The sequence below is a fragment of the Trichosurus vulpecula genome, chromosome 4 (assembly GCF_011100635.1).
Source record: "Trichosurus vulpecula isolate mTriVul1 chromosome 4, mTriVul1.pri, whole genome shotgun sequence".
Lineage (NCBI taxonomy): Eukaryota > Metazoa > Chordata > Mammalia > Diprotodontia > Phalangeridae > Trichosurus > Trichosurus vulpecula.
In genome coordinates, this window is record NC_050576.1 from 16,039,027 (window position 1) to 16,053,860 (window position 14,834).

General features: G+C 42.4%; 1 protein-coding gene across 1 annotated transcript in view; it reads left to right on the forward strand.

The window, feature by feature from the left end:
- The window catches only part of LOC118848828 (integrin subunit beta 3 binding protein), a 57,692-nt gene that overhangs the window by 35,795 nt on the left and 7,063 nt on the right, over nucleotides 1-14,834 (forward strand). Inside the window, exons 5-9 of the mRNA XM_036757855.1 lie at nucleotides 1,391-1,460; nucleotides 6,087-6,165; nucleotides 6,853-6,946; nucleotides 7,917-7,976; nucleotides 13,542-13,931. Of these exons, the coding sequence (XP_036613750.1) occupies nucleotides 1,391-1,460; nucleotides 6,087-6,165; nucleotides 6,853-6,946; nucleotides 7,917-7,976; nucleotides 13,542-13,931 (693 nt within the window). The remainder of the gene's footprint in view (nucleotides 1-1,390; nucleotides 1,461-6,086; nucleotides 6,166-6,852; nucleotides 6,947-7,916; nucleotides 7,977-13,541; nucleotides 13,932-14,834) is intronic.

Consider the following 14,834-nt stretch of genomic DNA (forward strand, 5'->3'; position numbering starts at 1 on the left):
GCCCATCAACTCGATTTTCTACTCCTGTTGTTTAGCAGGATTTCTAACTGCTAAGAGATTCTTTTTCTCATGAAAGGAAGATGTTCTCTGGCCAGATTTGATTAGGATTCATTTTTAAGAAATTTTATAGGCCTTGGTTGTTTCAAAGCTAGCGGCTCCTTTGCTAGGCAGGCAGGGGCTTGTGCTGTTGGCTGATGGCATGGTTGTGGTGATAACAGTGGCCACCGATGCCATCCATGGGTGGTCTCTCCAGAAGAAGCAGCAAGGACCCCAGCTTGATTGCCCTGAAGTATGTGCTCACATGTGCTTGGCAGGCTCTGGGGAGATTGATTGAGTCCACAGACCTGGGCCTGGTGCAGCTCCAAGTTACCTTAGGGAGTCATTGATAGCCACTTTGACTCCTCACAGCAGTTAAGATGGACTGGCACACCCGTAAGAATGGCTCCCTTGTTACTGTTTGGTGAATCAGGAATTGGGGCCTTTTTTTCCAGAGGGCCTTTGTCCATGGGATTCGTTTGTCTGCTTTACTCAAAAGATCTGGAGAGATTTGTTTTCCTTTCTAAAATGAAGTTAAAGTGAATTCTTTCCTGTTACAAGTATTACTGCCTGATAAGAAATGCTCTAATAAATGTTATGTTTTACTTATATCCTAAAGTCTTTTTTAAAAAGAAAAAAATTCACAATTTTCAAAGTACGGTAAATACTTTAAGAAGCAGACAGTTTGACCTCTGATCAGTGTTATTTTAAGCATGGTTAATCTTGACAACCATCTGTTATGTGTGTCTCTTTTATTTAATTAAAAATTAAAAACAGTCCCACCAAAATCATGTTGTTCTTTAAAAGAAAATAGGATTTGAAAGAAAATGTATAATAGAGGGCTTAATGTATTTTATAAGGTGGCTTATTGTGACTTTTGCATCATTGAGAGAGTGCAAGGTCCCAGCTGGGCCATTTATTTCTTAGCTGACCTTGGATAAATCTTTGAGCCTTTCTGGGCCTTGTTTGTAGAAATGAGAGGGCAGGATGACTTGAGGATGTCTTACGGCCCTATTTCGAGCTAATTCTGAGAGCTTTTGAAAAATTCCATTTTCAGGTCCTATTCAGTCTAAGTGTGCTCCGAAATAGATTTCTTTGGCTTTTCTCTGTAATGAATAATCCAGTGGAAATTCATAGAAAAGATCTTTGGTATCTGTTTAAAAGAACAAATCCATTTGGAGCAAGGAATAAAAGGAAAAAGGAGAATCAGGCAAGTTACTGACATTTGTCTGTGCCTGAGAGGAGAGTTCTCCTTCTTCCCTTAGGAGATTCCAGCTGCTTTAGGAAAGGCTTGGAAACTTCCACTTGATCTTACCATTGTGCGTGTTCTTTTTATTTCTACATTGTCCCAAAGAGCGAATGGACCTTGATAAGACTCATGAATTGCCCAGAAGAGGGCAGCCTCGAGCAGAAGACAAAGATGAGTAAGTGATAGAAACTGTACCATTTCTCTCTTTCTGGGAAAACTTAATGTTGTTGTTGAAATGATAATTTAATAGAAATGATTTTTCTTAATAAAATGTAACCATTAGAAAAGAAAAATATCATGATTGTGTTCTATTTTGATATGCTCACATCCTAATTTAAAGTTGTAATTTTGAGACTCACTAGGTCCCAGATTTCAGTCCTGTGACTCATATCGGTTCACTAGGCTTGGATAGGTTTACTGAAGAAGAGCCTTCTCTGGATACTTACTTGGAGGGGAAGAAGTATGGTGTACATTGCAGAAATGTTAAGATCCAGCAGCGGGGCTTTAAGAGAAAGTTCCCAGTGCATCCAGGACAGCAGATGGGAGCCCTTTAAGGAAGCTGAGAAGCCTCTGCAGACCCAGCATCTTCACCAGTGCTGCCCTTCCTGTGGTCTTTTTGGAGTAAGGCCCTAAATGCAGAAAATCATCAAAATGTGTTTCCTGGAGAAATGATGCATTAACATACTTCCAGAAAAACCTGAAGCTTAAAACCAAGATGAGCAGTTATTTACTGAGGGCAAAACCAGTCACAGTGAGGAGAAGGAAGAGCTAGAATGAATTGGTTCAACATAAGAAAGTTTTGGTTTTTGAATAAATAACATATAAATAATAATAAATCTCAGTAAATAGCTCACATTTCTTATAGTTACAAAGTACTTGTACATTCATTTTCTTGTTTGCTGCTTGAATCTCCTCCTCCTTCCCCAAGGAAAGAAGACAAATATTATAAATGAATGAGCGAATGGATGAATAAATGAAGAAGGCATTTATTAAGCTCTTACTGTGTGCAAAACACTATGCCAAGTGCTGGGGAGACAAGTAGAAAAGTAAAGACAGTCCCTGCTCCCAAGAGGCTCTTGTGGGAGATAGAAGGAGAGACAACACAGGAAGGTTTCAGTGGCAGGGCCAACGGAAAGGAAAGTTCCATGTTTCTTAGGGTACAGTAGCAAAGCAGATGGTCCTGCCTCTTGTTTCATGTCATTTCCTCTGACAAAATCCTGTGAGTTTCTGATGTTAAACCGGTAGACAGAGCCCAGGACTTCAGGGGCAAGAACTTTGTGTTGTGGGTCTTTAGTAGCTGTGTCTACTTATTTCAGATAACATTATCTAGGTTATCCAGTCAAAAGATAAACACACTTTCTCTTGAAATATCCAGTAATCAGGCAATGCAGACTTTTTTTTTTTGAGCTTGAATTATCAGGTTCTTTCAAATCTCTGTGCCATCATAGAAAAGTTGAATGATTCTTGCTTTAAACAAAACACAATCCTGTTGATTTTTGAAGCTGTGTTTGTGTACCAAAAGTGTGGTGTTTCTTTTTTAAGCGAGTAACAATCTAAAGAACAGGATTGTCAGAATTCTCTTAACACAGAAATCTAGTACCTTGCATTGTATTTTAAAAAAATTTTCCAAAGGCAAGCCTTTAGTTACAAGCCAATAAAGCACATTTATAAACAAACACCTACACACTAATATTTTATGTGATCTTCCATACGCTTTATGTTCTGAGAGGAAGCTACATAATACACTACCATTGGCATTTCCTACGCTGGTACCATCTGCTACTGCAGAAAACATAATCATGATGACTTTGCATTTTCCATAAGACTCATTTTAAAAACTGATTTCTGGTGAGGTCAAGGTCCTTTTGGAGTCTAAAGGTGCATTTTACCAACGTCCAGAGAGATTATTTTTCTGACAAAAACCACATAAACTGCCTTGGTAGGAGTGTGTTGGTGTAATACATTTATGGCAAATATGTAATCACTGGCCAAGATTTATCTCGGTTTTGTACTTTAACAGACACAATGTGAAGAGTCATCATCGTTGTATTGTAGAGATTCCTTCAGGATGGAGATTGACCTGGGGACAAAAGGGGTGCTGGTGCTGTTGCTGTGGTGGGAGGGTCATGCAGCAAGCTGGGTGGACATCCCACGTGTGCCCTTGCTAACATCTTAGATCACAAAATCATAACTCAGAAAGGGACAACCTCCAACACCCTTGGAGGCTCAGAAGCATTTTAAAAGGTGCAGGTACTTGGTCTTCCTTTGCAACCTTTTTGTCTCTAAAAAAGGTTGATGCTTTTGTTGCATCATCAGAAAATGTCAGTTTTAATCAATCCGCAAGAGTTAATTATATGCCTACCATGTGCCAGACTTCTAAAGGAAGCCTTCCCTGTGTTAATCACTTCCTTTTTATTCTCTTTGTAGTTTGTGTGTACATAGGTGTTTCCTTGTTCCCTCCATTAGGTTGCAGGGCAGGGGCATCTTAAGCCTTTCTTTGTATTCCCCAGCATTTAGCACAGGGCCTGCCACATAGTAGGTGCTTAATCAATGTTTTCTGAGTGCCAGGCACTGTGGTAACTGCTGGGGATACAAACACAAAAAGAAAATGGCCACAGGCACAGAATTAATACTAGGTGAAATTTTAAAAGGAAAGCTCGAATAACTGGCTTGGTCAGGGACAGCTGCTTGGAGAAGATGCGGCTGGAGCAGCATCTCAAAGGGAGCCTGTGAGGTAGAGGTGAGCCAGGAGGGTGTCCCAGGCATGGAGTGTCGGGTGGAAAGGAAGAACCAAGGCAAGAAGGCCAGTGTGACCATCCCATCACCAGGGAGGACCATGCAGTAAGGTTAGGAAAGACTTTAAAAGCCGAACAGAGGGGCTTCTGCTTGATTCAGGAGCCAGAAGGGAGCCCCTGGAGGGCAGCCCCATGGGCAGCCTTTGCTTGAGGACAGTTCTGTCGGGCTTGAGGCAACAGAGAGATGAAGGATGTTGTGTTAGGAGGGGAGGAACGGCCTGACTCTCCTCATGTGGTAGTTAGAGAGGAGGAGGCTCCTGTGGCGCTAGGGAGATTGGGACCTCATGGGAGAAGTCAAGTGGGGAGGATTTGGAGCCAAGGATTATTCAGAGGTTGTGAACCTGGGGGCCTGGAAGGAAGGCACTGCCCCAGGCAGAAATAGGGAAATTCAGAAAGGGGGGTGGGGTTAGAGGGAAAAGTAAAGAGCCCGTGTTTGGACTAGGAAGTTTGAGGGGCCAGTGGGACACCGAGTGTGAAACATCCAGCGGGTGGGTGGAGATGGGCTGGAATGATGGCACTCAAGCTGGGCATTGAGATCTGGGAGTTCTCTGCAGAGAGATGGTCATTAAACCTTTGGCAGCTGGTGGGATCGTCAGGTGAAGGAGGGCAGAAAGAAGCAGGGCACCTAGCACTGGAGCTTGGGACAGACACACAGTTAAGGTGCGGATCGTGGAGGAAGAAGGAGCCGACAGCTAATGACCAAGCAACGGAGCTTCCCGTTGCCCTCTCCGGTGCTCTTATCAGAAGCCCAGGGTTCAGGAGCCAGAAAGGGACTTGTAACTCTGTGATTTAGGAGTTCCCCAGAAGCCCCTGGGGTCCTGAAGTTTTTAATGAAATCACTCCAAATCTCTCAGAAATAGCTTTCAGCCACAAATTTGGCTTGTTCACACATATCTGTAATAACGAGGGCGTGTAGTGACCTTGGTGAATACGGGTTCGGTAGAGTGAGCCACCAGTACAGCTCTGAAAGGCAGTTCTCTGCTGGCCTGATGACAGCGTTCTGGACCCCCGGCCTCTGCCCTCTGCTAAGAATTGGAGGCTCTCAAATGACCTAAGGAGCAGTGGCCATTGTAGGACTGTGTTAGAGAATCCACAAAAGATTGATGGGTGTCATTGTGGAGGCATGGACTTGCGAGGAACGAGGACAGACTAGCCTTCACCTGTCCTACTGAGACAGAGGGGGGAGGAGAAGGCATATCTGTGAGAAAATAGCTAGAAATGTCGTTTTCACCACTGAGCCAGGGGCAGTCAGTCAGCAGCACGCATTAAGTGCTTACTGTTTGCCAGACAGTCTGCCAAGGGCTAGGCATAGGAAGAAAGGCCAAAACAAGTTCCTGCCCTGAAGGAGCTTACATCCTAATGGGGCAGACAACAGGCAAAAAACTGCACTTAGCAGTGGAGGGATCAGAGGTCGGGGGAGGGTGAGGAACAGTTAGGGGTGGTAAGCCACAAGGAAAGATGGAATGACCAGATGGAGAAGTGTTGGGGCTCATGAACATCTGTGGGTGAAGGCCAGATCCAGGCGTGACAGCCTCCGTGTGGAGCAGACGCAAAGGAGGAGTAAGTCAGGGAGTGAGGAGTTAGGGGCTGGGGAGCATTTCTGAGATGTCCAGGTCCCCTAGGATGAGGGCAGGAGAGGGAAGGCACTAATGAGCATTTCTGTAGCAATGACTGTGTGCCAGGCACTGTGCAAAGTGCTTCACGGATATCTCTTTAGATCCTGACAACAGCCTGCAGTATGCTGTAATCCTCCCTACTCTACAGCCAGAGAAAGTGAGGCAAACAATGCTTCAGTGACTTGCCCAGTAAGTGTCTGAGGCTGGATTTGAATTCAGGCCTTCCTCACTCTGCCCACTGTCCTGCAGATGGGTGCTGAGGAGTAAAGAGGTGACATCTAATATTTTTAAAGGGGAAAGATTACTAAAAATTGTGAAAATGACTTAAGATGTTTAAATATATATAATCCTGCTCCATGTAATTTTTGTGTTTTTTCCCCCTTTTTCTAGCATCATGACATTACTCTATAAAATCGACAGCTCCTTAGAAAAGTTCACAGAAACGTGGAGAAGTTTAAAACATTTACAGGTTTGTCTTTTCCTTGGTTATCATTTTCTCACATTTTAATTTGATCCTGTTACTAGCGGCAGTTCTCATAAAAAGAGAACTAAGTCTAGCAGAGAGTTTGGGGGATAAGAGATCAGAGCGCCGCTTACATTTCATTACATTTCGATAACGACAACTTTATTTTATTTTAGCGTGATTTTTAAACAATTTTGGGGTTTTCTTTTTCACCCAATAAAAGTGACTTTTTGAAAACTTAAATGAAATTTGAGGACATTTAACTCGTTTTAGATTTTCTGACCTTTCCTTCTCCTGATCTCACATACTGAGTACTTTGTCCTTCTTTATTCATTGATAATGATGCATTTTCCAGTAGAATTATTTGTGTGTGTTGTGAGCACCACGTGGCCATCCCCTTGTACTTAGCAGTGTTCAGAGCCTTTTTAAGCAGCTCTATGATCCTGTGAGTGCTGTGAGCTCCATGAAGCCCAGCCTCCAGAGCAGAGGCCCTTCCCCCGAAGCTTTGCTGTCTCCAGGTCATAAGTTCTTCCTTGACATTGAAGAGCTTACAATTTCAAACACAGAAAATGGCCACGGGATATTCTGTTTGGCCGAGCAGAACACTGTGTAAGATGTCTACCCCATGCGATACCGAGGAGCAGGCTTGATTACTCTTTTACAGAGTTCTAACATGCTCCACCTTTGTTTCAGGCCTTGTTGGGCCGGCCAGAGCTGGAAAGTCTCCTTGGTGTTTCCTGTACGTCATTGGACTTGAGAAGCGAAGTGCAGAAGACCAGAGAACTGAGTAAATGACCATTGTGGAGTTTGTTTCGCATGAGCAGGAGTGGAGTAGATGCACTTTCTTTACTTTTCCAGATTGTTTCCTAAGCTTTGCAATTTGTGCAAAAGAAGATGTGCCTTCCATAATTAGCCATTTGGGGAAAGAGTTAATATTTTCTAGTCTGATCAGATTCTTAAATACATCAAGCATGGTTGATGTCATTACTTTAATCCTCAATGGTGGCAGGAATTCTGTAGCTGCAGGTAAAATGGCAGGGAGCCATTTAACTGCTCCTCAATAGGGGTGTGGCATTTCCAAAGGTTTCTATATGGTGAAGGCCATTGCTCCTGCAGTGGGGTGCTCTCTAAAGTGTTTGGAACAAGCACTAGACCAGCCCTTGAGGCTGTCCCACATCCTGCCCTGGGGTCATGGAAACTCTGGGAGCCCCGCTTTCCCTGTCTGAGAAACTGGAAAAGTGATACCCATCTCGCGTTGTTCTGAGGATCAAGGGATATAATGAATGGAAAGCAAATGGCAAATCTTCCAGTGCTTAGTGGGTTAATATTATCAGCCTGTGAATTGGGTTCCATGAAAGAATTTCAATGCTGGTGATATTTTTCCATCCAAAATATCAAATATGTAGTTACTAGAAATAGTTGTTTCATGCAAAGTTTTTAGTATGTAAACAGTCTTAATTTGCTCTTTTTATTCCAAGGGCTTCCTAGCTCTTCTTCATCCAAGGAGGATTCCAAAACCTCCAATCCCCCACACCATGTCTCCCATGTCTGGGCTTCTCAGTATGTCCCAAGCCCCAAAGGGTCCCAGGCCTAACTTAGTTTGGGAAACCCTGAAATTACCCATGTTAAGGTTGCACATCTTATGTCTACACTTCTGTGTGATTTCTCTTTCTTTTTCTGAAAAAGCTGCTCTTTCTGTGTAGGGTTACCTGAAAGCTAGCAGATATTAACTTTGAAAGATGATTTTATTTTTTCAGTGATGAAAGTAAGAAAACAGGAACAGCTGAAAAAGAAAACTCTAAAACATTTCCCAAGAGGTAAGGGCGTTTGTTGTCCTCTCCCGCATGTGATAGTGCCCCCTGATTGATTGATTCAGAGGGGAAAGTCGTTCCCCACCTAGTCATTTGGAGCTGGGTGTCTTGGCAAAGGCTGTGAACTTCATGTGAGAAACCAGAGGGCTGCTGAGGCCTGGGACCTCCCTCTCAGACAACACTGGTGTGTCATTTGAACACAACTTTGAGCGTGTGGCATTAATTGAGCCTTTTTCTTTTGAGAAACAGAACTTGTCACCCCACAGACAGATAATCAGAGCCACCAGTGCCTTGGTCCGTTGCCTTTGGTGGTCATCCCCCAGGAGAGAGGGTATCCCCCAAGCCCAGAAAAGTCACTCATTAATGATGCTCCATGGGCTGAGCTCTCTTGCCCGTGAGCATTTCCCAGAGTGAGACACAAACTTGAGTAGTGTCTGCATGGTTCCTGCTATCTCAGAAAATCTCCAGTGATTTTTCTTGGTTTAATTTTTTGTGGTTTGATATCTTTGATAACTAGGCCAGTTTCCAGTTAGCTTGGGCCTGTTTGCTAGTGTGTTAAGTGATGATTAGCACTCACTTAAACTTAATGGTTTCTTGAATCAAGCTGTCAACATGCTGGCCTTTGAGCCAGGAAGTCCTGGGTTCAGATCTCACCTTGTTCTTGCCTGTTTGGTGACCAGAGGCAGGTCGCTTAACTCCCCTGAGGGTATTTTTTAAGCCTCTAAGTTGTTGATCACCATCTGCCATCTGTGGAGGGTATTTCCGCAGGTATAAATAACTCCCCCTCCGCACTCCCACCCGTAAAACATTGCAAAGCTCTGGTGATCCGAGTTGTTATTAATCAGCATGGATTCACCGTGTACTACGTGAAAACTGAAGCTAGCAACAAGCAAAGAAAAAAGTGTATCCAAATATCATTTCAAAGGCCTCCCCTTTGGGGTTCTAGGAGAGAAGCACCTCCTTTTCCCTGTGTTGATGTATGCAGCCTCTCAATTTTCAGATACTTTTTGAAAACCACTGCCCCCAGAGGGTTGGGTTAAAGCCTGTTTTTCCAGTATGTTGTATCCGAGGTGATACAGTTTATTAAATGCTTTTGGTGATTCTGCCATGTTCTTGGGTGGTGCTCTAACCAGAGGTGACACAAGAAGTCTATGCTTTCTGAACTTTCTGCTTATTTTGCCTGGTTTTCTGTATTGTTGGTAGTGAAGGAGTATCAGGCCCACCATTTTGGTTGTTGTTTACCATAGCTCTCAGTGTCAGACATCAGCAGATCTGAAGAAGGGAAACCTAGCTGAGGTTTTTTTTAAGTCAGTTGGAACCCAGATTCAGAAAGGATCTGCTTTGGCTTATTCTCATGTTGGTGCCTACTTCCAACTTTTTCCTTTTTTACATTTTCGTTTGATATCTCTTTTCTCTAGTATAACATTAAAGATTTCATGGGTTACATGGGGAAATGTCAGCTAATTTTTTGCATTCCTGGGGTTTTGATAGTACTAGGAATTATAAAAATTCGACAGCTTTAGCAAGACATGCTGGTTTTTGCCATTTATCATAATTGTGAAGCCCCAAATAAACACGTGATTATTTTCACTGTTCAAAGACTATCCAGCAAGGGCAGAGTTTTCATGGGCTTATGAAGGGCGCTTGTGAAATATTTATGGAATCGGGAGGATTCCTGCCCCTGGCCCTCGACTTTATGTTATTATTTACCTATCTGTTTCATTACTGATCTTGCTTTGTTCAGTGGGGGTTGTATTTCTCATATCAGCAATAAAAAGAAAATCATGAAATTGCCAGTGTGAAGAGACATAACCAAATGAATTCAGTTTTGTGAGGTGCATGTGGGGTGTGCAGAATAGAAAGAACTTCATCAACCTTGCATCAAAGAAGTGGAGTTTCTTTGTTTTTATAAAGTACAGGAAGTACTCCTGACTCCACGTTCCCTAAGAATGGTAACTTTGTGGCCATTTGGTAAACGGCAGAATGAAAGATTCTTTGACGGTTGGATTTGGATGTGAATTTTCATAATTATTTTTAATTAGTTATGCTGAAGATTTAAAACCTAGGCCTGTTCAGTGGGTTGGTACAGATGGAATGTCACATTATCATCACATGGTAAGGCATGAAATTTATTTACTTTACATAAACAGCCTCTACTTAAAACAACTGATACAAAGCATTCCTTAGTCAATGGGCAGCATTCTTCAGCATCTGGGGTATTCATTTTTTGTTAGGGACATAAAAAATAGCTTCATTGTTTGTCCATGACTAGCACTCAGAGTAAACAAAATGTTTTTGATTAGAGTGTAAGCAGACTGCGCAGCATTTGCCAAGAGATGAAATCTAGACCATGAGCTTCAGTCCAAAACACATTTCATCTGTTCTGACAAGAAATGTGTAGGTTAGATTATGCATATTTTAAATGAAAATGTAAGGCTGAACTTTGTGTGCTGATAGCAAACAGTATTCCAAAAAAACTGACTGTTTCAGCTGTTTACTATAGAAGATAGTTCAGAATTTCTAGGTCTAAGCTTGAAAAAAAATTTGAACCAGAATTTTGATGTTTTTTGTTTTGTTTTGTTTTTACAGTCTGCTGTGTTCTTTTTTACATTGTAAAGGGAGGCTTGGTCGAAGGATTTTTAAATGACCAAATTCTTCCATTATTCTCAGACCATATTGTAGATTGAATATTGCCTTTTCTTTCCACCACCCACTAGAGTAGGTTTTTTTTTCTTTTAACTTAAAAATGTGTGACTCTCCCACTCAGAGTCTTCCTTAGGGAAAAAATCAGCCTCCAAGCGACACACTTTTCTTCCCATAAGATGACTCTTTGTTTCTTTTTTATGTGTACATTAGTCTACAACTGTTTCCAAAGATGTGGCTTAGCTGAAAAAAGCCTTGTTTTGAAGTTTTAAAGATGAATTTTGGGGGAAAAACAACAGAAAGCATTCTGCTCTAACGCCATTACATCCAGTGTTCTTGGAGAAGAGAAATAAAGTCTTTCTTTTCTGACCCTTCAGCATCCATTCACGTACATCTGCTGGCCTCAGCCCGACCCCCAGAGAAACGACTGTTAGGCTTCCAATTTTTGTGCTCTGTTTACCAGTGTTTTTGTAACAGATGTACAGATTATTTAAAAAAGGACTACTTTCATCTTGCCCAGGGGTTTAATGAAATACTTAAACTGGTCCATTAATATTCAGGGGCTACTCAATAATTTCTACTGTATTCACAATTTCTTGTTCTAAAAGGAACATCATTTGATCATTTAAATAATGAGTAAATAATTTTGAGAAGTACTGTCGGGTTGGACTCACTTAGCACCAATTATGTGTGAGAGAGGCCTACACAAAGTGCTCCTCAGACATTGTAGCTACCCAGGTGCTCGGGATGTGCTGATGACAACAAAATGAAAAAGAAAGACCGTAATAATTCTGACTGGTTTTCTCTGCAGAAGGTATTGATTATTTGTGTGTGGTGAGAGATTTGGAAAATTCAATTAAAGGGCTTGTGCAAAGCTTTCATAAATTCTCCTTCTCCAGCGTGTACACAGACATTGGTGCGTATTAAATCAATGCAGCACTTCACAATATATTTTCTTTGAAACATAAAAATAAATAACATTTAAACAGTTCTGCTTACTACAGAAACAAATTTGATTCTGTGAGAAGCATTTCGTCATGTGCTATCACTGACTCGCACACAGTTGCCAGCTCTAACAAATTTTACCGACATTTTCTCCAGAGACATATCTCAGATGCTATGAATGTTTAAATGAGCAGATGGGCAAGAAGGGATGTCAGCAATATAAAAATTGATCAGTTAAAAGATAAAAGCATAAGTAAAGAGATTTGTATGGTAGTCTTAATAGGTTTTATTAAATAAAAATACTATAAAAAGACAGTAATGAATAGACCGAAGGCTTTAACTGTGCTTGAGGTGGAGAAAATTATTCTGCTACATTTAGAAGAAGATTGGTTTTATATCACCCGACAGGTGAACATTTTTTTTCCTGTTTTAGCTCTGTAAATGTTATAGAGTATTAGAACTTGTCCTCCCTCTGTCCTCCCCTTCTCTCCCCCCACCAAAAAAAACCCCAACTTTAAAAGGTTAGACAAGTTTTTGAAATTGGTGGTTTACGTATCTATGAAAGGTACATAACTAAACCAGTGGGTTGCATAGTAATTAATAGTAGGGAGGGGAATGAAGAAGACATTGGATTGATTTCAGGCCTCACATTGAAGAAAAAATTTTGTTTTTATTCAAATCATAAGGGAGGGGAACAGTCCAGAAGAAAAAAAGAATTTTTCCACTAGTCACTTTGAGATTACATTCAGCCATGATGTAGTAGAAAATAGAGACACAACTCTGAGGATGGCTGTGTTCTTGTCATTGTTGAAGGCATCTTCTACCTTCACCATAATTAAAATTTCTAAATAACTGTAGGAGGAGCATTTTGCTGTGATTGTGCAGAACCATATTTAGCTAGCCATCAGTTCCATTACAAAGCTCTGTCCAGGTAAGACTTCACCGTGCCAGTCAGTCATTCCACCCACGGTGCAATTAGGAAGTAAGCTGAGACAAGATTTATTAAATCATTAAATTAAAATCTTCCTCAATGAGGCCAAATCAGCCCAAAAGTTGTTTCTGTATTACACTTAAAAAGTCATATTTTCTCATTTCAAGTGTGGAATGAAATCTAGCCCCCCCCCCAAAAGGTGAAAGACTAAGCATAACATTGATTTTCATTATATTTTCAAATGATTATGGAGTATCTATGTAACAGAAGCTGCCTTAAGCAGTGGGTTCTGGCGTGTAATCTAAAATGTAACAACCCATTTCAATTGGTCTTTTGTATTAAAAACAAGCTCATGAGTTAAAAAAAGTATGCGTTTGCAAAAATTCTCACCAGTACTTCCTTTCTTTGCCAGTGTGATAAAAATAACTTACTTCATTTCAAGGAGCATCTGTATATGCTGACAGCTTGAGACCTTAGTGCTGGTGATTGCATTTAAGATCCTCTCCTCTGAGTTCCTTTAGGATCTGGGGTAATATTAGCTTCCTGGCCTTTGATGGTTTCTTACCTAGGCCTTAACATGTAAAATAACATACACGCCTGTCCTCCTTACTTCCATTAACTCTCTGGAAGTGTAAGCATGGATGCCGAAGTCAGGGCTGGACAACTCATAACAATTCACTGATCCTCGCAGGCCTTGCTGGATCTGTGAGCTCATCAAAGAGGGTTTTCCTTTCTTTGCATGGAAATCCCACCCATCCAGGCCTTTCCATGCCCTGTGACTCTTGTTGTTGTCCTCCAGGGATGATGCCCAAGTTATGTAGATACCAGTCTATGCTGGGGCTGTTTGTGTGCATCCTGCAGCAGGCCTCCCTTCCTGGATGTCTTCTACCCCTCTTCTTAATCGATCATTAGGCTGTATGAAGGGCCTTTCCCCATTGCCCTGGGAGTCACCTGTATTTGTCCTCACTGGACATGGTGATATTTTATTATTCACTACCCTAGGGCAGTACCAGGAGAATTCCAGGGTTTAAAAGATGGGTTTTTATTTCAAGGAGCAGTGTGCTGCACGATTTCCCTAAAGCCTCCACCCTGCTACATCCTTCTTGCTCAGCCTGGAGCCAGCCTGGTGTCTTTCTGCAGTGTCTGCCCCAGGTGTGGGGGCTGTTGGACTGAATCATTGAGCTGTATGGAATCAGAGTTTGGAACTGACCTCAGCAGCCATCTGGACCAACCTGAGCTCCTTTCATCACCACAAGCATCTGACCTGTCCTTGGAGAACTCCCAGGAGAGCCTGCCCCTTCCACCTGACAGTGGTAGTGGATGGAGAGCCAGAGGACCTGGGTTCAAATTCTGTCTCTGGTGTGATGGACGAGCTGCCCTGGTTAAGGCCCTTAGCACTCAGTGCCCTGGCACCTGTTCTAAAGCCCTTGGCTGTGGATCAGGTGGGGGAGTTTCCTTCTCTGCAGCCAGTGCCCATCCCTCCCCTGTTCCTTAGATCTTTGTACTCCGCCCATTGCTTCTAGTTCCTTCTTGGAGCCAAAAGAAACAGCACATCCCACTTCCACTTGATACCTTCTCAAAACTGAAAGCCAGCAATCTTCCCCCAGGCTTCTCCAGCCCAAACATCTCCACGTTCTCTACCTATGTGGCATTAACTCTGCTCCATGCATGGGTCCCCTGGACCAGAGGCCCTCAGTGGTCATCAGTGGTGAGCAGAGCCTGATTCTGGCCTGTCTTCATCCCTCCCTCAGCCACTCCATACTCCAGCCAAACTTCTGGCTGCCGCCTCTGTGCAGCATTCCCAGGATGCTTCCTCTCTTCACCTGGGCCATCTCTTGTCCTTCAGAGTCAGCTGAGGTGACACCTCCTGCATAAGGCCCTTCTTGATTCCCCCCAAATATGACATTGTCCTTATTTTTATACACTTTACCCAGACTTAGGTATACCTGTTCTTTCCTGTTCTAGGTTGTAAGTTTACAAGAATGCTCTCAATATTTCATCTTTATGTCGTGTGCACCAAGCACACAGTAGGCAATTATTAAATGCTGCTTTGATTTTCTGACTGACTAGTTAATGGGTCAACCTGGCTCATCACCAGAGTGATGATGGGGGTTTGGGGGAGGGCTGAAATTTGTGGTTACGATGTTCTCAAGGAAAATCTCATTTATAGAAGAAAGTGGGTAACCCTCCCTTTGGGCTTTGCGTGAGCCCTGAGTTACAACCAACCAACTCCATGTTTTCAAAAATAAGAATCCTGCTAGTAGTTGGTGTCTGCCTTCCTCCTGCCCCCTGCCCTTGGCTTCCTCCAAGTCCCAGCTAAAGTCCTGCCTCCTCTTAATCCCAGT